The sequence below is a fragment of the Canis lupus genome, chromosome 9 (genome assembly GCF_011100685.1).
Source record: "Canis lupus familiaris isolate Mischka breed German Shepherd chromosome 9, alternate assembly UU_Cfam_GSD_1.0, whole genome shotgun sequence".
Taxonomy (NCBI): Eukaryota; Metazoa; Chordata; class Mammalia; order Carnivora; family Canidae; genus Canis; species Canis lupus.
Window position 1 is genome coordinate 33,573,284 of NC_049230.1, and position 25,684 is coordinate 33,598,967.

The following is a 25,684-nucleotide window of genomic DNA, read 5'->3' on the forward strand; positions in this document are numbered from 1 at the left end:
TTGATTACCTTTGTAATGTGCTCAAGAAAAAGCTGAACTCTTTAAAAAAAAAAAAAAAAAAAGAACACTATCCCCTCTCCACCTTGAAACTGTATCTTAACCCTTTTCCTTTACTAGGAAGTTTCCAAATCAAACTGCATTTGGGAGGAGTTTTTAAAATTACAGATTGCTAGCTCCACCACAAATGTCTGAGAAATATGCTGGAGTGGGATTGAGAATTTTTTTCTAAAAAGCTGCCCAGGCGGTTCCGACTGGATAATAGTTATTCAGTGGCCCTGTGTATTGTAGCTACTGCCCTGGTATCTGGTTCTTCTTTAAAAATTAAAAGTTGCTCATTTTTCCACATTACATGGACCCATTTAACACTAGCACATTCCTGTTTCTCAATACTCTTCCAAGGCCTTCATCAATGATCAAAAACTCCTTTCTTTCGTGGTTTATGCCCTTTGGCTATTCCCTCCATCCCATCTTCCCATCCTTTCTACTCACTATCCACAGGCATCAAAGACTTGAGCATCTATTTCAGTTTCCCTTTCTCAGAGCTGATACTGCCATCGTTCTGGATGTTGTATATATAGGTCTGTCTCAATACAAAGTATACAGCCTAATAAATGTTCACAAAGTACCAGTGACCCCCAAATCCCATGTCTCCTAAAATTGCTAACTTTCCTCTCCAAAGGTAACCATCCTGAATTAAATACCATAGAAAAATTTTGCCTGGTTTTGAACTTTATATAAATGAAATGATAGTATGTACTCTAATATCCTGCTTGTTTGTTCAACATTATATTCATGAGATTCATCTATACTGCTGTATGTAGCAGTTTATTCATTTACATTATTGCTGGGTGGCATCCCATATATTAATATATCCCAATTTCCTTCTTTATTCTATATGTGAAGAATCTGGGTTGCTTCCAGTCTTTGGCTGCTAAGAATAAAGCTACTGAATTTCTCAGTAGATAAACTGCTCTTGAAGGTCACATGAAAAAAATATAAAACTCATAAAAAAGTAAATGTATCAATGACAGGTCCCCCACCTCTTGAGCTATGCCCTTGCTAAAATGTCACACTGATCTACTGAAGTTCCTCATTTTATCATAGTGCCTGTGTGCAGGAGCATGACATTCAAGGTCCTACACAGTCTAGTTCTAAACCAGCTTTCTCACATCCTTTACTTGGTTATAAACTGCATTTCTTTTTCTTTTTTAAAGATTTTATTTATTTATTCATGAGAGACAGAGGCAGAGACACAGGCAGAGTGAGAAGGCTCCCCACAAGAAGCCCAATGCAGGACCCAATCCCAGACCCCAGGATCATACCTGGAGCCAAAGGCAGACACTCAACCGCTGAGCTACCCAGGCATCCCTATATTTATTTTTCTTAAGTTAAAAAACATACACATAGAGACACAATGACAATACCTAAAAAAGAATGATGCTGCCCTAAATACTCTTATAAAAAATCTACTCACTAGCCTTGGCTCACACAAAGGTATGTGTATGTTCATCTTAAACACATATTGCCCAACAGTTTTCCAAAGTTGTGGTATCAATTTTCATTCCTACTGGCAAGATATGAGAGTTTTCGTCTCTCTACATGTTTTCAACATTTAGTATTGCCAGTTTAAAAAATATTTTTATATATTAGCTGCTACAGTGTGTGTGCAATGGTATCTTATTGGGCTTTTATTTGGCACTTACCAAAAAAAATAAAGAAAAATGAAGAGTCTCCGAGATCTGTGGGATCTCATCAAATGTACCAACATATATATAATGGGAGTCACAGAAGAGCAAAGAGAAAGAACATGAATGAAAGAAAAATGATTGAAAATTTCCACCATATGATGAGAAAAATATTAATCTAACACATCCAAGAAGCTTAGCTCAACAAACTCTATTTAAGATAAATAAACTTGAGAGGTCCACAGTGGGACACATCATCAATTTGTATTTCTCTGATGAAAGAGGCTAAGTACTTTTTAAAATGTGCACTGGCCATGTGGACAGCCTCCTCAATGAAGTGTTTATTCCAGTCTTTTGTCCTTTTTTTCCTAGAAGGTAGTCTTATCTTTTTCCTGTTGATTTACAGAAGTTCTTTATATACTACAGAAAGTCTTTTGTGAATTTTTTATTTATTCTGATTAATAAGACATGTTGTTTGGAAAAAAAAAATCAATGTATCTTTCTAGACCAGACTACATACCTGAGATCTTCTAATTAGTCCTACAGGTTTCTTGCAATCAACACAGATCAAACTGAATAAATTATGTTCTGTTCCTGGACTATCTTCTGTAAGAGCCCAGCCTAACCCAGAAGCCTTAAGGAATCATCCCCACACACCCACCAAATCCATCCCATCCAGTCAGACTCCTAAGTCCTACAAATTCTACTATTTAATATCTTTGACGTTCTGCTACTGGCACCCACATACCCATGGTTACTACCTGCAAAAGAAATCGAAATGTAGAAAAATGCATCCTATAAATTTGCACAAATTTAATTATACTTAAAGGAAAAGTTAATCAGTTAGTGTTGTTTGAATACTAGCTAATGTTATAGATTAAGAATGATATTTTTAGAATGATACTTTTTATTCAGAATGATACTTTTTCAACACATGATTTTAAGTGTTCTCTTGTAACTAAATGAAAATAACTCAATAAACTAAAAGCAATTCTTGAAGAGGCACCTGAGTCATTAAATAATTACTTCAAGCTATATAGCCTTATTTAATATAACCTATATATTGAAATTAAATAAATATTACTTTACTGCAGGGACACCTGGGTAGTCAGTGGTTGAGCATCTGCCTTCACTTCGGCTAGGTCGTGATCCTGGGGTCCTGGGATCGAGTCCCACATCAGGCTCCCTGCAGGGAACCTGCTTTTCCCTCCGCCTATGTCTCTGTCTCTCTCTCATGAATAAATAAAATCTTAAAAATATATGTATTATTTTACTTCATACCTAGCTTCTGTATAAGAGAAATTTTCTACATAATGGACAACTAAATATCTTCATTGACATAATTCTTTAGATGATAGTGTGGTTGTGAAATATAAACCACAACAGGCTTGAAATGGACCCTCTCTAATTTACATGTAATAATTCATTCCACACTCAGCCCAACTTCACCCTTAATTTAGCTTTTATCATCTTTTTTATATATTAAAACTTTTCATTTTATAGTAGTTTTAGGTTTCTACAAAAGGTGCAAAGATAATCCAGAGCATGCCTGTAAATTCCACGACACACTTTCTGCACAGTCAACAGCTTTCATCACTATGGTACATTTATCATAACTAATGAACTAATACTGATATATTAACTAATAAATTCTGTACTTAATTCAGATTTCATTCATCTTTCCCTAATGTATTTCTTATGTCCCAGGGTGGCATCCAGAACATCAAATTATATCTAGATGATCATTTCTCTTTAGGTTCGTCTGGTCTGGGGCAGTTCCTCAGAATTCTCTTGCTTGTAATGATACTGACAGTTTTAAAAAGTATTAGTGACATATTTTGTAAAATGTCCTACAACTAGGGTTCACGTGGTGTTTTTCTCATGGTTAGACTGTGTTTATGGGTTTTGGGGAGGACAACATCACAGGTGTAAAGTACCATCCTCAACAAATCATAACAAGGGTACATGCTATCAACATGACAACATGGATGATGTTAAATATGACAACAATGGCTAAAATAAAGTTTGCCAGATTTCTCTGGTATAAAGTTACTTTTTCCCTTTCTGGACTATTATCATGAAAGCAAGTCACTAAGCACAGCCCACATTTAAGGGTAGGGAGTTATGTTCCACCTCCTGAAGAGGCAGTATCTAAAGAAATTTGCAATTCTTTTGTATGTGTACTGTCTTACACCTTTTAGCAATGTGTTCGTGTATTTATTCACGGGTAGATTATAAATTACTTAAGTCTTTTTCATTGTATTTTCCAGAAATCTTGATATAGGGAAGGCATTCAAGAAATGTCTACCAAATATTTAAAATTCCCAAAAGCACAAAATAAAAATTAACTGGGTATATTTCACTATTATATCCTCAGCACCCACAACTTAGCATCTGGATTATAACAGGTCTTTAAAACTATTTATTGGATTAATAATTTCAGAATTGCAGAACATAAGTGTAACAGAGATGTCTTCCAGATAGTAAAACAGGACACAGTTCCAGGTAAGTATCCAATAAATGTCTGGTGGATGAATGAATAAATTAAAATATAAACTTTTATTTACCCATTACCCAGTATGTGTAAAAATGTTTCAAATTTCCCTATAATATGGTTTGAGAGGAAATGATAGATTTAACTAAGAAAAAACACCCTGCAAGGTTGAAAAATATTCAGTAACCTTGACTCAGTCCACCCATCTTCATTTTATACCAAGAGAGCTTCTGAATTTTTCTATACATTTCAAACTTTGAAAATTACACTTAGCACTTAGTAAAACAAAGTGTATTCACTCAATATTTATCTGAAAAATATTAAATGATCCGTTACCATATTGTGTTAAATGTCAGGATACAAAATTAAGATGTACATTATTTCTTGGCCCAGAGCTTCATGAAGCTCAGAGATAAAGGGGAAAATAGGTAGCTAAATAAGCAATTATAATATTGTTTAATATTTATTCTAATAGGTTAATTTGAGAGAGCAGAAAAAGAGAGCAAGGACACACAGCTGAGGAGGGCTTCCAGGAATAAATGCAAGCTAAAATGAAAAAGGAATAGGAGTTGACTATGCCTGGTATGAGAAGATAGAAGGAACATGTTGGGAAGCACATTTGAGAAGATTAAAGAAGTTCCTTTGGGCTGAAAAGTGATACAGGAAAGTATGAGAGAGGTAAGGCTAAAGAAGTGAGTAGGAGCCATCATATGAAAGGCCTTCTGTACCATTAGCAAACTTGGCTTTATCCTGTAAGTTAATGGAATCCAATAAAGGGTTTTAAAGTAGAGAAGTGACATGATCAGATATAAATTTGAAGGGAAAAAACAACTCATTCTGAACTCATGCTATGGGAAAACAGAATGGAAAGGAACAATACAAGGAACCCAGAGGGGAGGCTGTTTTGAAAGAAAGTGGCCTAGAGTAGGAACAGCAAAGGAATGGGAAGTAATAAACGAATTCATGTACTGTTGAGGAGGCAGGATCAACAGATCTGGGTAATGTATTAAAGGCAGAGTTTGAGCTAGAGGAAAATATGAAGAATAATTAACATGATCAATCACTAAGATGATGAGCTATTACTGACAGGCAGGCAGACAGATAAAAAGATAATGATTTCTGTTTGCAAGATGCTGAGTCTGGTAACATCAAAACCAGACTGGTACATGGGTCTGGAAGTCATGTGAAAAATAAAGGCTAGAGATAGAACTTGAAGAGTAATCAGTATATAGACAGAACTGAAATACAGGTATAAGTGAGATCACCTAGAATAAAGTGAGAAGTAGGAAGAATAAAAAGCATGGGTGGAAGTTGAAATGCTGAGGCCTTCAGTGATCCAAACATGTTATAAATATGCCAGTGTTTGTACCAAGGGCAACATCAATAAAGCAGAAGCAGTACAAAGCATCTTATATTCTTCTACTCAAGATTTGCACGCTTAATTAAACAGGTCTAAGAACACACACAAAAAAAACAAGCAGTATTTGAGTCACTTCATCCCAAGAGGAGCAGTGTGGACTAGCAAAAAATGGAGTCCAAGAAAAAGATGATGTGAAGTTCTAGTCTGGTTCTACCAACAACTATTTATATGATCTAGGCAATTAAACCCCAAGTTTTTCCATGAATAAGATGAGCTCTCAAAAGGTCCTTTGTGAGGTGCCTGGGTGATTTAGTTAAGTGTCTGAAACATGGTTTAGGCTTAGGATCATGATCTCAGGATCATGGTATCGAGCCCTATGTCAGTCTCGGTGCTTGGTGGAGAGTCCGCTTGGGATTCTCTCCCTCTAACTACCCCTTCCCCCGTGTGTGTGTGTGTGCACACACTGTCAAATAAATAAATAAATCTTAAAAAAAAAAAAAAGGTCCTTTGTAAGCCACATTCCATGAATCTATTCATATTATTCTACAGTCAAATTAGATATACAAACAGGACTTATACATCATAAAAGGGATAGTATATCATTGTAGAGAAAACCATGAGCCTTGGATTCAGACAAACCCAAAACACTAATACCTCTTTTTGATTTACTAAATTGTGAATGACAGCAAATTGCTTAAATTTCTCTACATATCAGTTTGTATAGCTATAAAAAGCAGAAAATATTAAAATCTATCTCACAGAATGTTTTAAGTTAATGAGATAAGGTATACATGAAGTGTTCTTGCACAATGCCTGGTACATAAGAACACTTACCAAATGTTTGCTGTTATTACAGGTTTCAAATATACTCTAACATATATATATTTATAATATAGCACTTCCAATACCACTAGCCATGTAGACCAGTGGCTGACATATATTAAAATATGAGACAATCAGAGAAGAAAAAAGAGAAGACAGAACAGCTTGTGCATCTTCCTTGGCCTCTGTACCTGATGGTCCTGCAGCAGCTGCATCTTCCATAAGTTCTCCCTCTTCTAATTCCATGTTGTTGTATTCCACATCATTTTCTCCAGACCTAAGAATATACAAAATTCATTATTCCTACAGAGTAGGGACAATTAACATTATTTGTCACACCTGAACGAATGTCATAACAGTAGTGCATAGCTTTCTTTCTCCTGTAAACTAGGATATAATTCTCAATACAAAAATGAGGAAAGAGGCTTTTGTCATTATCATACGTATTGGTAGTGTTAATGTTCAGACTACTTTTTAAAAATACCAAGACGCGTTGGCAACATTTAATTTTTAAAATAGAAAATCTGAGAATCATTGTTAGCAGAAGAAACTATAGCTTCAAAGAACTATAGCTTCAAACTATTAATACAAATCTAAGTCGTAAGAAATTGGGCTTAAAATGACATTTTAAGGTTCAAAAAGAAAAGATGATCAAATTATTATATACGATTAAATACTATTTTCTTGGGGCACCTGGGAAGCTCAGTTAGTTAAGTGTCTGCCTTGGACTCAAGTCATGATCTCAGGGTCCCAGGATGGAGCAAGTTAGGATCGCTGCCCAGCAGGGAGTCTTCTTCCTCTCTCTCTGACCACCCCTGCTTGCACTCACTTTATTGCAAATGAATAAATAAAACCTTAAAAAAAAAGACCCTACTATTATCTTAAAATGTTATTTCAGAAAGAGGGTGTTGCTTCCTACCAAAGTCTTCACAAAGTCTCTCCTATCAAAAAACACTATTACCTTCTTTAATTTTTAATTTAAAAAGTTTTTATTTACTTATTTATTTAAAGTAAGTTCTACGCCCATTGTGGAGCTTGAACTCACAACCCCAAGATCAAGAGTCACATGCTCTACCAACTGACCCAGTCAGACATCCACTATTACCTTATTGTAATGACAAAGTACTATTATGGAAGAGCTCTAATGAGTGCTAGTTTGGGGTATATAAAGAAGTCACAAGATCAACTCCCAGCTTAATGAGCTCTGCAGACCTGCTCCACTGACATTGGTAAAAGTTATTTTTACAACAATCATCTACAGACTCTGGAAATGGTTCTAAGAGCACATAGAAAATGAAAAAACTCATCAAGAAAATGTGTTAAAATCTGGTAAAAAAAAAAAAAAAGTTGAGTTTGAGGTACTTAACAAAAGGACCACTTGCTCCTTCCCCTCTCAATTCTGTATCCAATTTCTGGATATAGAAATTCTACTCCAGACTAGTGCAGCCAAGAACACAGGCCTTCCAATAGAAGGCTACATTCCCAGGAGGGGTAAAACACAAGCATTTCTCATCCTCCCCCTCGCTAACAGTTGCTGAGACTAAAGTGGATAAATGTGGTCAAGTATGGGGATACTTTTCTTCCAATCAGATCCAAGGCCCCACCTTGAGCGCAGCATAATAAGAATAGTGGGGCCTGAATCATTATGTCCCAAGTCATTCATAAACAGAGGTTCTAGGTATGAGAAGACAAGCTAAAAAGATCTCAGGGTATATCCCTAACTCGTCCACCCCTACTGGTTCTCTACTAAAACAGGAGAAATCATCACACTTTTGTCCTCACTCTAGGTTTAGAGCTCTGAGATATTTCCCTGGGGGAGGAAAAAGGCTGAAAAATAGCCACAGAGAAATATACAGCATAAAAAAAAAAATACTTTCAAACAAAATCCAGAAAAAAGATAAAAAGAATTACACATCATTGCAGAATGGGATTTACTTCAGGAATGCAAAGTTGGATTAAAATCCAAAAATCAGTTAAATATCATACTAACAGAATAAAAAAAAATTATAATCATCTGAATAGATAACACAAAAAGAATTTGACAAAATCTAACAAATCACCATAAAAGCATTCAACAAACAAGGAATAGAAGGGAACTCCCTCAACCAGATGAAGAGCATCTATAAAAAACTCACATCTAACAGCATACTTAATGGTGTAGTTTCCCTCTAAGATCAGGAATAAGATAAGGATGTCCACTCTCACTAGTTCTATTCAACATTCTATTGGACACTCCAGCCAGTGAACTTAGACAAGATATATAAAGCACCCAGTAAGGGGTGCTTAATGGCTCAGTTCGTTAAGCATCCGAATCTTCATTTCAGCTCAGGTCATGATCTCTCTGATCATAGGAAACAGAATCAAGAGACAGAGCTCCAGGTTGACTCATTGAGTCCTATATCTGGCTCCATGATGGGTGTACAGCTTGCTTAAGATTCTCTCTCTCTGCTCCCTCACCCTGTCTCGCTCTTTCTTAAAACAAAACAAAGACTGTCAAAAAGACAAAGAAGAACAGTTATAGTAATAAAAGGGACAAGCCAACGAGCAAAGAACTATTAATGAATATTTGTGCACCCAACATAAGAGCACCTAAACATATGAAACAGTTAATAAACAGAAATAAAGGAACTAATCGATAATAATACCAGAACAGTAGAGGACTTTAACATCCCACTTACATCAATGGAAAAATCATCCAAACAGAATATCAACAAGGAAACAATGGCCTTGAATGACACACTGGATGAGAGGAATTTAACAGATATATTCAGAACATTCCATCCTAAAACAGAATACACATTCTTTTTAAGTCCACATTCTCCAGAATAGATCACATACTAGACTACAAAACAAGCCTCAACAAATTCCAAAAGATCAGTCACAGCAAGCATCTTTTCTGACCAAAACACTATGAAACTTGAAGTCAACCCCCCCAAAAAATCTGGAAAGAGCACAAATACATGGAGGTTAAATAACATGCTACTAAACAATGAATGGATCAACCAGGAAATAAGAGAAGAAATTATAGAAACAAATGAACATGAAAACACAATAGTTCAAAACTTCTGGGACATAGCAAAAGCAGTTCTAAGAAGGAAGTTTATAGCACTTCAGATCCACCTCAAAAGCAAGGAAAATCTTTTTTTTTTTTAATTTTTTTATTTATTTATGATAGTCACACAGAGAGAGAAAGAGAGGCAGAGACATAGGCAGAGGGAGAAGCAGGCTCCATGCACCGGGAGCCCTATGTGGGATTCGATTCCGGGTCTCCAGGATCGCGCCCTGGGCCAAAGGCAGGCGCCAAACCGCTGCGCCACCCAGGGATCCCAAAAGCAAGGAAAATCTTAAATGAACAACCTAACCTTACACCTAAAGGGGTCAGAAAAAGAACAACAAACAAAACTTAAACCAGCAGAGGAAAGGAAATAAAACTAAGAGCAGAAATAAATTATGTAGAAACTAAAAATTAATAGAACAGAGCAATGAAATGAGGAGCGGATTCTCTGAAAAAAAAAAAAAATCAGTAAAACTGATAAACCTATAGTCAGATTTATCAAGAAAATAAGAGAAAATATCCCAAATAAAATCACAAAGGCCACCTGGCTGGCTGAGTCAGTAGTGAATGCGACTATTGAGCCCATGCAAGGGTTGTGAGTTCAAGTCCCAGCTTGGGTGTAGAACCAACTTAAAATAAATACATACATAAAATAAAATCAGAAATGAGAGAAGAGAAATAACAATAAAGGTGACATAAATACAATTTTTGGAGAGTATTATAAAAAAAATCACATGTCAACAAATTGAGCAACCAAGAAGAAATGGATAAATTCCTAGAAACATATAACCTTCCAAAATTGAAACAAGAAGAAACAGAAAATTTGAACAGACTGATTACCGGGCAAAGAAATTGAATCCATAATCAAAAAACTCCTAACCAGGATGCCTGGGTGGCTCAACAGTTAAGCGTCTGCCTTTGGCTCAGGGTATGATCTCAAATTCCTGGGATCGAGTCCTACATTGGGCTTCCTGCATGGAGCCTGCTTCTCCCTCTGCCTGTGTCTCTGCCTCTCTGTCTCTCATGAATAAATAAATAAATATTTTTATAAAACCAAAAACACAAAACTCCCAACAAACAAAAGTGCAGGACCAAATGGCTTCACAACTGAATTATACCACCTTTTTTTAATACTAAACACTTAAGAAAGAGTTAATACATCTATTCTTCTCAAACTATTCCAAAAACAGAAAGGAAGAAAACTTCCAAATTCATTAGGAAGCTATGATTACCCTGATATCAAAACCAGATGAAGACACCACAAAAAAAAAAAAAAAAAAAAAGAACCACATGGGCTGTCTGGGTGGCTCATTCAGTTAAGCGTGTAACTGTAATGGTTTCAACTCCAACCATGATCTCAGGGGTCCTACGATGGAGCTCCTTGTTGGGCTCTGCACTCAGGAAGTCTGCTTAAAAATTCTCTCCCTCTGTCCCTCTCCCCCCACTGCACTCTCTCTAAAATAAAAGAAATAAATCTTAAAAAGAGAGAGAGAGAACCACAGGCTAGTATTTATAATGAACATAGATGTAAAAATCCTCAACAAAATACTAGCAAACTGAACCCAACAATACATTAAAAAATCATTTACCACAATCACGTGGGATTTTTCCCCCCACTGGGCTGTTAGGGTGTTTCAATATTCCCAAGTCAATCAACATGATACATCATATCAATAAGAAAAAGGATAAAAACACAATCATTTCAACAGACAGAAAAAAACACTGGACAAGTACAACATGGTAAAAAAATCCCTCAAGTTATATTCAAAGTTCAAGTTATATTACAAAGCTATAGTAATAAAGAGTATGGTACTTGCATAAAAATAGACACACAGATCAATGTAATAGAATAGAAAATCCAGAAATAAACCCACAATTATATGGTCAATTAATCTGCAACAAAGCAGGAAAGAATATCCCAACAGGAAAAAGTCTATTCAACAAATGGTGCTGTTAGGAAAACTGGATAGCAACATTCAAAAGAATGAAATTGGACCACTTTCTTATACCATACACAAAAAATAAATTCAAAATGGATTAAAGCCCTAAATGTGAGACCTGAAACCATGAGAATCCTAGAAGAGAACACAGTAACTTCTTTGACATCAGCCATAGCAACTTTTTTCTAGATATATCTCCTGAGGCAAGAGAAACAAAAGCAAAGATAAACTACTGGGACTATTGCAAAATAAAAAGCTTCTGGAAGAAACAGCAAAGCAAACAACAAAACTAAAAGATAACTGATGGAATGGGAGAAGATATTTGCAAATGATATATCTGATAAAGGGCTAGTACCCAGAATCCATAGAGAACTCATCAAAATTAACACCCAAAAGATAAATAATCCCATTAAAAAAACAAGCAGAAGACATGAACACATATTTCTCCAAGAAGACATACACATGGCCAAGAGACACATGGAAAGATACTCAACATCACTCATCAGGGAAATGGAAATCAAAACCACAATGAGAGATCACATCACTTCACACCTGTCAGAATGGCTAAAATCAAAACCCAAGAAACAGCAGATACTGGTGAGGATGTAAGGAAAGGGGAATCCTCATACATTGTTGGTAGGAATGCAAACTGGTGCAGCCACTGTGGAAAACAGTATGGAGGTTCTTCAAAAAGTTATTAGTAGAACTACCCTATGATCCAGCAGCAACTGCGCTACTGGGTATTTACCCAAAGAATACAAAAATTCGAAAGGATACATGCATCCCTATGTTTATAGCAGCATTATTTATAATAGCCAAGATATGGAAGCAGCCCAAGTGCCCACTGATTGATGAACAGATAAAGATGATGTGGTGTGTGTGTATGTATATATTACGTATACAATGGATATTATTAAGTCATTAAAAAATAATGAAATTTTGTAATTTTGAACAACATGGTTGGAGGTAGAGAGAACAATGCTAAGTCCGTCAGAAAGACAAATATATGATTTCACTCATATATTGAATTTAAGAAACAAAACAAATGAGCAAAGGGAAAAAGTGAAAAAGACAACCCAAGAAACAGACTCTTAACTACAAAGAACTGATGGTTACCAGAAAGGGTTCAGGTGGGGGGAATTGGGGGATGGGTGAAATAGGTGATGGGAGGGAGATATTTACAGTCTCAAAATAAGTTCCCACAAGATATTTGTTAATTACAAAGGCAAAAATTAGTAATTTTAGAGTGGAAAAAACCTGGTAGATATCAGCTTAATTATAATGGGACAGATAAAAGACGTGTCTTTCCACCATTTCCTCTATGATACTCTAAAAAGGCTCTAACATCACTTCTCTACTACTCCTGCCTAAAGTGCATAATTCAGTTTCATTGTGAGGAAACATACAGAGGACTCCCAAATTGAGGGACTTGCTACAACATTAACTGCTCTTTCTCAGAAATGTCAAAGTCATATGGGACACCTGGGTTGAGTGTCTGCCTTCAGCTCAGGGCGTGATCCTGGGATCCGGGACCAAGTCCCATACTGGGCTCCTTGCAGGAAGCCTGCTTCTCCCTCTGTGTCTCTGCCACTCTCTCTCTCTCTCGGTCTCTCATGAAAAAATAAATAAAAATCTTCAAAAAAGAAATGTAAAAGTCATAAACAAAAAATTAAAGAAAGATTAAGTGGCCCAGATTAAAGACTAAAGAAACTTAACTAAAAGCAACATACGATACCAGATTGGATCCTAGACTAGACAAAGGACATCAATGGCAGATGTTTAAATGGTCACAGATTATAGTATTACATCAATGTTAATCCTGATTTTGGATTACTGCAGTTACATAAGAAACCCAGTTGTTTTTAGGAAGCATAATGAAAAATATATTCACCTAATCTTGAAAATCACACCAAAAAAAAAAAAAAAAGAAAAAATAACAGAATAGAGGAACACAGCAAAATATTAACATTGGGGAATTAATTTGGGAAAAGGGAACAAGGGAACTGTCATTTAATATTTTTGTGACTTTTCTTAAATATGAAAAAGTTACAAAATCAAAAATAAAATGAAAAATTAAATCTCATTTTGGAACCCAGAGATGAGAGGGAGGAAACTGATTATCTTTCCTTCAAGCTCCTTCTTTATCTAAGATACTCTATAGTATGTAAAAATGTTGTATATTCCCACTTTTAGGCCTAAATTAGTTAACATGTTTCTAAGAGTTACCACTTAGATGCTTTATTGGTAGTTAATGTGAGAGACTCACATAGTTTCTTCATCAATATCATTTTCTTCTGTGTTACTTGTTGCTGTGGAACTGGCAGAGGAACTGCTGCCATCAAGGTGATTCACTTCATCTTCCCCAACAAGATCCAGATCCAGATCTCCATCAGAAAGTTCATGCTAGATCAAGACAAAGAAATAAGACTTCTATTTCAAATGTTTTTACTCAGTTGATCATCTGATCCAGCCAACTGACCAAGCACCAAAGAAGAATGCATCATCAGAATTCTCTGCTTCTGTGCAGAGGCAGCTGAGCCCTTTATAGAAAAACTGCACAACCACATTATCTGGTTCCACTAATAACTTATTGCCACCATTTTCAGCTAGACCTTCAATGCCTCTGGAAATGCTTCATATACTTCATGTCAACTGCCAGTAAAGCTCTTTACAGGGTAACATTTCAAATCATCACTTCTCTAGTTTTACCTAACCTCTGATATCAAGGACTTCATAAAACCATCACCTATCTGCACCAAAAAATACACTGGTCATTAAGTGTAAATATCCCCAAATTTAAACTGCCCAACCTGCAAATCCCACCATTTCCTTAACCTCATCCTATCAAAAGTTAACTGCTTCATTTGAGTGCTACACTCCACTCTTATGTCCTTAAATAGTTTGTCTTGTCAGTACCTTAACCTTACCTCTTTTACCACTGGCTCCTTCATTTTAACACATATTTGAAGTCTCCCATCTTAAAAATAACAGTTACAAAAAAACCCAAAAAACCTTGTCTCTGCATTACTGTCTCACTTTAAACAGTAACAATTACTATTTAAATTCTTATTCTGATTGTGGTTTAGCTGGGATAAAACCTGGCTATCTCCCAAAACATAAATCATTCTACCTACATATGCAAAAATAAGGTACTTTACTAGTTTTAGTGAGTGAAAATAGAATGCATTTTTTATTTCCACAATTTATAGTTTCTAGTGCATTAGTTTGTTTTGTAAAATGTACAGTTTTCTACAATAAATTTTAGAACTTTGCAACATTTTGATTCAACAACTTCTGACTTATTAATATTTACAGATGGGCATACACTAGTAATGAAAATAAATAGACAAGACTTTTATATAGATTCTCTATATTGGAAACCATAATCTTATTTCTCTTATAAAACACAAAATGAATCTAAAACAAGTCTAATTCTTACATGATAATCTTTTTTAAAACTTAAGAGTTTATCTATTTTTACAGAGAGACAGAGAGCATGGGGGGGGTGTGTGTGTAATAAATATCAAGCAGACTCCCTGCTGAGCACAGACCTGGCCATGGGGCTCTACCTCATGCCCTGAGATCATGACCTGAGCCCAAATCAAGAGTTAGACACTTAGCCAACTGAGACATCCAGGTGCCCCTTACATGATAATCTTCATTCTGAATCTTCTCCTCTTCTTCTTCATCCTCTTTGACCTCTCTTACTGAAGCCGTAGTAGAACCATCCTGGAGAAGCATATCGGTGCATGATACAGACTTCTTAGCACGTATCTCAGAAGTGTCATCATTTTGGGGGCTAAGATGATTATCTGGTGGTGACAAATCTCTTGATTTCTGAGTTCTAGACAACTCAATAGTAAGTCTCTTTTAAAACAATAATAGCACAAATAAACATGAGTCACAACCAGTACTTCACTGGTACAGCAAAAAAAAATTTATCCAAATGTTCTAAAACCATTTTTTTGAACCATCTCTCTCTCTCTCTCTCCCTCTCTCTCTCCCCTGTTTTTGCTTATAGAAAAATCCATGGCAAAAAAACCCCTCCTGCCCTCTTTAGTCTCATTCTTCTCATATCCAACCCAAGTTACATAAATAATTAGTAAACTGTATAGTAAATACAAATGGTTTTTTAAAATTATTTTTATTTTTTAAAGATTTATTTATTTATTCATGAGAAACACACACAGAGAGACAGAGACACAGGCAAAGGGAGAAGCAGGCTCCTCACAGGGAGCCAATGTGGGACTTGATCCCGGATCCCAGGATCACAAGCTGAGCCAAAAGCAGGCGCTCAACCGCTGAGCTACCCAGGCATCCCAATACAAGTGGGTTTTTTTTTTTTTTAAAGATTTATTTATTTATGATAGACCGAGAGAGAGAGAGAGAGAGAGAGAGAGAGAGGGGCAGAGACACAGGCAGTGGGAGAAGCAGGCTCCATGCCGGGAGCCCAACGCGGGACTCGATCCCGGGACTCCAGGATCACTCCCTGGGCCAAAGGCAGGCGCTAAACCGCTAAGCCACCCAGGGATCCCCAATACAAGTGGTTTTAAATAGTACACTTAACATGAAAGTCTCTCCACATATGTATTCATTCATACTTTCCTCCCTCATCTATTAACCATTCTCAGCACTTCAATCCTTTCACCCCATCTCAACTTCCACTGGCTGAAAGAAACATTCCTCATACAATTTAGTTTATACCACTATAAAATAAAAATTCCTTAAATGATCCTTCCCACGGCTCAATTCAGAAATAGTGAAAATTCAAGATGGGGCAATTTTCAATTATTCTATAGCTTAGAATACTTAGAATTCTATAGCTTAGTACTTAGTATACTGAGAGTACTCAGCAATAGTGAAAATTCAAGATGGGCAATTTTCAATTATTCTATAGCTACTCTATAGCTTGAATACTTAAATTCAAGATAGCACGGAAAAGAAAAAGAACTCACTAAGAGAAACACAAAAAGTTTACCTCAAATGAGAGCAGCACTGTCCAATACAGTTTTATATAATAAAAATGTTCTATATCAGCAATGTCCAATACAAGTACTTGAAATATGGCTAATGCAAATGAAGAACTAAATTTTTAATTTTAATGAAGTTCACACAGCCGTATGTTGCTAGTGGCTAACGAACTAAGAGGCAAAATTTGAGACTCAAAGGTGTTAAGTAGATGGAGGATAAGAATATTGGACTTTTCTATAAAATTACAAAAGAGCAATATACAAAATCTAATTGCAAATGTAACAGGCCAGTAAAACTATGAATATGAAACACTAAACCCAAAATATGTTTTTTTCTTACCTCTTTAAGGTTATTTATTTGTTGGATATAGCTAGTTTGTGCAGCTTCCAATTGAGTAATATACCAATGCTGGTCCCGGCATTTTTGAAAGAAAGTTGGTGAACGAACCTGAAACCTTAAAAGAAGAGCTGCTCATGAAACAGGATCCAAATAGTAAAATATTATCAACCAAGCCTTGAATTTGTAACTATAAATTCTATAATTTAAGATTATTTGATTACATTTCTAGGTAAAATTCAAAATGAATTCAAGAGGTGCTGGCATTAACCATTTATATGTGTAGTTTACAAATTATAATGACATAACATTCTGAAAATTTATCTTCACGTCAGTTGTCTAAACTCAAACTATACTTTTCTAAAGCAATTACATTATGCATCAAGGTTAAGCTCCCAAACTACTAAAGTATATTTATTATAATAATCTAGATCAAATACAATGCTGATCACGAGTTGGGAAGAAGACCATGCAATGCAGGAAAAGCGGAAGCTAATGCTTTCTTCTCTTCCCTTTCTTGCTTAGGTCAGACCTTATAAAAACAAGCAAAGCTTGTTTTAGACACTGCCCTTTTTCTTTCTCCTTTTCATCTCATGTTCTTGTATTTCTTACTCCTCAGTAAAAAATTCCCTTAAAGGGTCAACTACTTGGGACTGCTTTACTGTCCCCAAAGAACTGCATGCTCTAAGTAACCAATATTCCTAACTCCTCCAGAGAGCTGCTTAAAACCAACTCCATATATCACAATATGGCATATTTCAGGTAAGGTTAGGAAAAAAAACAAGTATATTAAAGGATTTTAATGGATAAATTACAGGATCTCAATCTACTCAGTTAACTATACTTTTAAAACGCTAATACTTACTAATGCAAAAAACCTCTACTATACCAAATAAGTGAACCTGAACCTATTTATGGTGAAAAAAAACCTATAGCAATATGTAAAGAGTGGAAGAGTCCCAAGAGGCAAGACTAACTTGGGAGCCTTTAAATCACCCTTCCAGTCTTGATACCCTTATGTTAAATACTATTCCATTTTTCGTAGGATTTTACAGCTAGTATAGGAATCCACTGACCATCTAAGAGTTATCTGCAGCAGGTAATGTTTTTCAGGCAGCATGCTCATGCTTTAGAGGATAGAGATTTATTCACTCAATCATTATCCTAAATGGACACTGCCCAGTCAGTATACCTTGGTAAGACTTTCAAAAGGGTACTATCATCTTTGAAGTACTAATAAACTATACTCAATCCTGAATGTTATCAGGTGGTATGTCATTAAGCAGCAGGTAAAATTCTTTAAGTTTCTCAATTAACAAAAGGAGAATAAAATACATACTTATTCATATGTAGTTATAGAAAAACTTTAAATAACTTTTTTTAAAGTAGGCTCCACACCCAGTGTGGAGCCCAACTCAAGGGTTGAACTTCTGATCTTAGGATGGAGACTTGAGCTGAAATCAAGAATCTGACACTTAACTGACTGAGACACCAAGGTGCCCCTTAACTAACTTTCTAATGAGTACATATAAAATTCCATCAGAATCTTGAACTGAGGCTTACATTTTCAGCAATCTCTCATTAAGTAAATATTATGAGTAATAAGATAATTCAAAGCCTACTCCCCACAATTCCTACGGCAATCTGTTTTATACTGCTATTATAGCACTATCTTATAGAATAAACTGCTTTTATCTGTCCATTTCACCTTGAATTTCAAGAACAAAATCCATGTCTTATTCTTCTTAATATTATTAACCAGGCACAGACTCAGTAAATGTTGCTGAATAAATGATACAAAATATCAAAACAGAAATCTGAGAAAAAGTTTACATGAATGGCTTAAATAAAGACTAAAAGTTGGGCTACAATACATTAAAAAAAGGAAACTCTATCACACAGATTACCACCAGAAGATTCAACATTACTATGACTCTAATAAGGAGAGGAAAAAGGCTTTTGTAGGTTGGTCAAATTGATGGTTGAGTAATTTTGCAATCCTCTGTATGGCTAAAGTGTGGAATAACAACAAATTAGTTCTTTTGGCAAATAATTTTTAAAAATACAAAACCCCTGAAAGGTTATAAAATGGAGTTAAAATAATTTCCCCAAAAGATGACAAAAACAGTAATCTTTTTTCCTATGCTGAAAATCCAATAACCCCTTTTCACTACTTCATTCTCCCAAGAACGTTATGAAGAACACATACTAGTAAAGGTTAATAGAACATCAAATCACATAGCATCCTCTAGAACAAAAAGCTCAGAGTAAGAGAAATTTAAGAGTCTACCAAATCACTTCCAAGAATAGCTTTGAAAATTGTTTTAATGGAACCTTCTTAAACTGTTAGACACTGTTCAAACCATTAATTGAATCTACTTTTTTAATACTCAAGTTCTAATTTTCATCATCAAATTAAAACATCATGTAATGACGCTCCAAAATGTTGACTTGTAAAGCATACCCCAACATTAAATAAGGCCACCACTGTGGTTTTATAGTGTTTACACTGTCCTTTCTTGCAAATAACACACCAATTACTTAGTTTTCATCAATTTTCATCTCTATTCCCTTACTTTTAATTTGCTATTGTCAAGAAGAAACTGAAAATTATTTTGTGAATTTAAGCTTGTAAAATCAGTCACCCAAATGTAAGTGAACAAAATAAGCAGTTGATCTGTCACTATTTTTGTATTTTTCTTTTTTTTTTTATAAATTTTAAAAAAAATTTTATTTATTTATTCATGAAAGACATAGAGAGGCAGAGGGAGAAGCAGTCTCCCTGCAGGGAGCCCGACACAGGACCCGATCCCGAACTCCCAGGATCATGCCTTGAGCCAAAGGCAGACCCTCAACCATTGAGCCACCCAGGGGTCCCTATTTTTGTATTTCCAAATGGTGAGGTTGCAAAAAGTTCCCTAGGTAAATAAATGTTTCATTATTTATTGGAAGTAGTAGTTTTCTTTTTAGGGAATTGCTAACTAGATCTCAAAACATTTTTTTTTTTAAGATTTACTTATTCATGAGAGAGGCAGAGACACAGGAAGAGGGAGAAGCAGGCTCCATGCGGGAGCCTGATGCCTGGAACTCCAGGATCACGACCCGAGCCAAAGGCAGACGCTCAACTGCTGAGCCACCCAGTCGTCCCTCAAACACATTTCTAAGTTACATTACTCACTACACAGGACTTTTGGAATAAAACAGTTAAAAACATAAGATCATAGTATGAATTTCAATATTCATCTTTGTTAAATGAATAAACTTTTTTTTTTGAAAGATTGTGGACACATATGCAAGTGGTGGGGGAGGGGCAGAAGAGGGAGAAAATCCTAAACAGGCTCCACGTTGTGCAAGCTTGATCTCACGACCCTGAGATTATGACCTGAGCCAAAAATCAAGAGTTGGACGCTTAACCGAGCCCTAAGTAAATGAACTCTAAAATAAAGGCACCCCAAATAAATGAACTCTAAAATAAAGTTCTGATAACATTATTCCCTCATGATAAAAACAACAATATTAAAATGTTTCCTATTACCTTAAAATCACTGTATCATTTTGTCGATTCAAGTATCCTTCATTTGCAAGTAAATCCAAACGGAAAAATCTATTATAACCCCAGCATTCTCCAACTTCAAAGTCAGATGCAAATTCTCGAATGATATTCTTGGTAGGATCATTGCAGGACTGATGAACCATCTCTACACGATACTCATATCTAAAATTGAAGAGCAAACTATTAATACAGAGTTAATAAACAAGAAGAGAAGACAGACATATCAAAACATTAAGTAGGTCATGAAGTTATTACCTGTGAAGAAACTGGCATGTATAGTTACATTTCTTTCAGAAATGACTGCATCATTTATAAAGGCCCTAGTTTTGGGAATGGGCTACCACAACATGATTGGCACTATGTTCTTTTTACCTCTTAAAAATGTTTACCAATATAGCAGGTATAAAATAGCATCAGAAAACAAATTCTGCATAAAACAGTACTTTCAAAGTTACTTTTGTTTTAGCAAAGCTATGTATTTTTCCATATACTCATTACTTATATTTCTTCACATATAAAGATTCTGCCATTTCCACTGAGGTTCATAACCATTAAATTATAAATAATAAATTTTTAAATACTGTATTTTTCCAATTCAAGTTTGAATAAATTGTGTATTCAGAAATTCAAGCCTACAAAATTTTCTGAAAATAAGTATACATTAAAAAATCTAATACACTCAGACTTCCATAACTTATACTAAACGCCAAAGTCTTCAAACTCATTTTTACTAGAAAAATACTGTTTTTTAAAGACAGAAAAGTGAAAAAATAAAGATAACCAGAAGGAACACTCAACAGTAGCCATAAAGTTTCCCTTCCTGGTGGAGATACATTTTTAAAAGAAAAACAGAATTGCTTACAACCTGCTATTTTTGCTGGCAAAAGCAAGGGGAAAAGATTGTAGCTCTTTACCTACAAATATCAGATGTAAAAATTTAAGAATTGTTAAATGGTTTTTATATTCGTATCATTCAAAATACATTATGAATATTGGTGGTACAAAGAACTAATCAATATGTAAGCTGTGATATTTTGTCCACTTCGATTTTAAGTAATGAAGCCAAGCTGTATAGTATAAAAGATACCATTAAATGTCCAGAAATAAACCCAAATATCCATGCACATTTTTCTAACAAGGGTCCCAAGATCATTCAATGGGGAAGACAAAGTCTCTTCAACAAAAATGGTGCTGAGAAAAGTGAATAGATACCTGCAAAAAAGTGAAGCTGGACCTTTAACTAATTCCATATATAAAAATTAACTCAAAATGGAGCAATGACCTAAATATAAGGGCTTAAAACTATAAAACTCTTAAAAGAAAACACAGGGATAAATCTTCATGAATCGACTAAATTTAGCAATACATTCTTAGATTTGATTTTAAAAGTATGAGCAACAAAAGGAAAAACAGTTAACTTGAACTTCACAAAATTTAAAATGTTGTACATCAAAAGACATCATCAAGAAAGCAGAAGTGTTAGAGATCAATTGGACACTTAGGTAGTCAGGGCTAGGGTCCTCAAAAAACAAAACAAACAAACAAACAAAAACAGGAAGCCAGGACTGCTAAGAGAAAACCGCACTAGCATCCTGTTTTATGGCTTAGACAAGGCCATAATAGAATCCTGTCTTGCAGCCTCTGTAGAAGTGATTTTTGCAAAACATCCTGAAACAAAAACAATTAACCATAAAACACTGGTCTCCATCACAAGTTGAGGCAGTTAGTCTTCAGATGTCAGCCCAAATACCCAACCACTACACATGAACAGTAACCTGATAGGTAGACAGGTGCATGATGCAAGCCCTGACTGGCACCCCTTAGTGGCCAATCTACAGGGGCCCACACTCAAAAGTGTTCCTCAAAAGAGCTTATAAAAACCCCTAAATTTGAATGCCAAAATGGCAACCCTCTTGGGTTTCCTTCCTCTCTGGGAACTTTGTACTATCACTCAATAAACTTGCTTTGCTGCCCATCACTTTTCATCTGGCCTACCTCTTCATTCTTCGAAAAGGCAGGACCAAGAGCCAAGGGCCAAGGGCACACCAATCATGTAACAAAAGGACAAACCTACAGAACGGGAGAAACTGCTGTCAAATCATGCAAATAATCTGATAAGGGGCATTCAAAATATATAAAGAATTCCTATAACTCAACAACAAAAAGCAAGCACCCCATTTAATAATAGGCAAGGTGGAGGGGCGCCTGGGTGGCTCAGTTGGTTCAGTGTCTGCCTTCAAGCTGGGTCATGAAAAAAAAAAAAAAAAAAAAGCTGGGTCATGATCCCAGGGGGCTCAGGATAGTCTGCTTCTCTCTGTCCCTCCGTCCCACTTATGGCATGTGCTCACTCGCTCTTTCAAATAAATAAATAAATAAAATCTTTAAAAAAATAAAAATAGGCAATGGACTTGAATAGACATTTCTCCAGACATACATAATGGTCAACAAGCACATGAAAAGATGTTCAACTTCACTGGTCATTAAGGAAATGCAAATCAAAATCACAATGAGATAGTACTTCATACTCACTGGGATGTCTCTAAAACATAATTAAAAATGGAAAATTATTTGGGACGCTTGGGTGGCTCGCAGTTGGGCATCTGCCTTTGGCTCAGGGTGTGATCCCAGGATCCAGGATCAAGTCCCACATGGGGCTCCCTACAGGGAGCCTGCTTCTCCCTCTGCCTATGTCTCTGCCTCTCTCTCTCTGTGCCTCTCATAAATAAATAAATAAATCTTTTAAAAAATGGAAAATTATTAAGAGTTGATGAGGATGTGAAGATATATGAACTCTCGTGCAGCCACTATGGAAAAGCTTGGCAATTCCCCAAAAATATTATAAACACAGAATTACCATTTACCTCAGCAATTCCACAAATAGGTATCTATTCAAAAGTAACAATATTATGTCCCATATGAAACCTGTACACGAATATCTCAACAGGATTATTCATAATAACCAAAAGTTGGATACAACCCAAATAAATGTCCATCTACAGATGAATGGGTAAACATATTGAAGTGTGTGTGTGTGTGTGTGTGTAAATAAAATGGGATAAATAAATAAAATGGGATAATATTTAGTCATATAAAGGAATGAAGTTCTGATATGCTTCAACATGGGAGAACCTTGAAAACACCAAACACAAAAGTATAGAAGCCAAACATAAAAGTCCCATTAAGGATCTTTTATATGAAAAATCTAGAACAGGCAAATACACAGAGAAAAAGAAGAGTTGTAGTTATCCACAAACAGAGGAAGAAAGGAATAGGGAGCATTTACTTAATGGGTATGGTGTGTTCTGGGGTGATGAAAACATTCTGAAATTAGAGGTGGTGATGGCTGTGCATGTAATGAAAATGTACTAAATTCCACTGAACTATATATTTTATTTTTAAAAAGATTGAGACATACACGTGTGTGTGTATATATATTATGTATATATACATATATACTTATATATGTGTGTACACACACACACACACACACACACACAAAACACAAGCGGGTTTGGAGGGAGGGCAGAGGGAGCAGGCTCTCCACTGAATAAGTAGCCTGATGGAGGGTTCGATCCCAGGACCCTGGGATCATGACCTGAGCCCAAGGCAGAACACTTAACTGACTGAGCCACACAGGTGCCCCTGAACTGTTATGTTTTAAAATGGTTAGCTATGTATTACATGAATTTCACCTCTAAAAAAATGAAATTTCTACTTCTATTTTTAAAATTAGTGAAACACACAGAGAAACAATCAAGGATATTGAAAATCTGGGAGTGGCAGGGGAACATTAATGCAGATGGTCAAATGTATCCAGGATCAAAATAGATTAAAGTTTAAAATCAATATAAAAAAGTGAAAACTCTGTATGAAAAACCATATGTTTGAAAAAAAATCTTTCTTTTACTAGCATGACTTTTTTAGAATCATGGGATACAGATCTGTGTTTTTAATAAATGTGGGAATTAATCCAAGTTAAATTACTTACAAAGCATCTCAACCTTAAATTTGAATATTTTAACAAATTCTTTCCTTCTATCAAACTGAAGATCCAAATAAGTATGACAGCTGCTAACTTAAAAATTTTAGTATTACTACATTTACTCTCCCAGGGAAAATTCAACTCTTTTCTTAAGCAACTCAAAGAAATTCCTTTCTCTAAAACAAGGCACTATATTAAAAGTCAATTCCAGGATGTCATTCATATGCAAATCTCTCCAAAAGCCTATACTTGTGTATGTTTAACACACATCTGTAGAGAGATTCTTAAACATAATGAAATTATGAAAGTATCTCTGCAGTGTCCCAGGTGATACTAAAATCTACTAGATAATGATACAATGATTTAAGATCTTAGTCTGTATTTTGGCAGTTAAACTACTGTTCAACTCTGAATTCCATAATTGAATGATATCTTAATATTAATGATAAGTATTCAAAACACTTGTCTAGGCTTACTGAAGTGTTAAGAGAATCAACAGGTAATAAGATATCATTTTATCAGAATAGAAAGGTCTCACTGAAGTATTTAGATAATCTCTAACAGCTATAGAAATCCTTATCTTTTTTCAACCTTAGTATCCAGAGTAATATTTCATTTTCACTGATAACACTATGCTGTTTGTAACATAATGTGAACTTTAAATTCCTTAAGTGTATATGGTCAACAATAAAAGCACAGAGATGAAATCAGTACCACAGGCAATAGAAATGTCACAAAATCTACCTATCAGTGAGAGAAAAAGGAGAAACTTCTCAAGTCAAGAAACAGAGGTAGATCAAGAAATACCTTACTCAAGAGACAAAGAGAGGCCCAAGATTTCATGGTATGAGCTGCTTATGATTCTGCCCACAATTAACCACGTTCCCACCAAAATGGCTGATTTCAGAGAATCAAACAGAACCTGGTAGTTAAGAACAAACCAGAGACAACCCCCCCCCCGAATAAAAGTCTGTTTTAAAACAGATTGCTGTTAAACAATGCTGATCTTGAGTGAATAATTTACCTAAGCCATCACTGTATTACCAACTGCGAAATAGGACTAATAATATAACCTACAGTTCATAAGATGGTAGTAAAGCAAAATGGGTTATGTAAAGCACAGTGCTTGGCGCAAAGTATATATTTAGGAGTTAGCTGTTCTAGTAACAATACAGGTGAGTCCATGGTTTCAGATCACACAGGACATTTGGAGCTGAGCTGTAACTAAAACATACTTACAATTCAAAGACCAGAATCCTTTCCATATTACTAACATTATTCATAGTTTAACTCACCAGTAGTAACAAGAATATTCTGCATTAAGGTCAGTCTGTGTCGTCCTTGTTAAAGTATAGTCTGTGTGTCCCTGGGGGTCAGTCCCCATATGATTCTTTTAGGGATCCAAAATGTCAAAACTATTATCATAATATTGTTTGCCTCTTTCAAGTGGACACATGCACTAATGGTACAGAAGAATGGTAGTTAA

The 25,684-nt window shown here is 35.4% G+C and overlaps 1 protein-coding gene across 10 annotated transcripts in view; it reads right to left on the minus strand.

Annotated features, from left to right (window-relative positions):
- TRIM37 (tripartite motif containing 37) overlaps nt 1–25,684 on the minus strand; it is a 240,514-nt gene that overhangs the window by 159,180 nt on the left and 55,650 nt on the right. For 5 of the 10 annotated variants that reach the window (XM_038547934.1, XM_038547931.1, XM_038547932.1 and 2 more), the window contains 6 exons: nt 22,212–22,286; nt 20,199–20,378; nt 16,667–16,781; nt 15,005–15,223; nt 13,623–13,759; nt 6,553–6,638 (listed from right to left, as the gene is read on the minus strand). In XM_038547934.1, coding sequence (XP_038403862.1) covers nt 6,553–6,638; nt 13,623–13,759; nt 15,005–15,223; nt 16,667–16,781; nt 20,199–20,378; nt 22,212–22,286 — 812 coding nt within the window. The remainder of the gene's footprint in view (nt 1–6,552; nt 6,639–13,622; nt 13,760–15,004; nt 15,224–16,666; nt 16,782–20,198; nt 20,379–22,211; nt 22,287–25,684) is intronic. The other 5 variants (XM_038547938.1, XM_038547935.1, XM_038547936.1 and 2 more) reach the window with 1 other exon arrangement.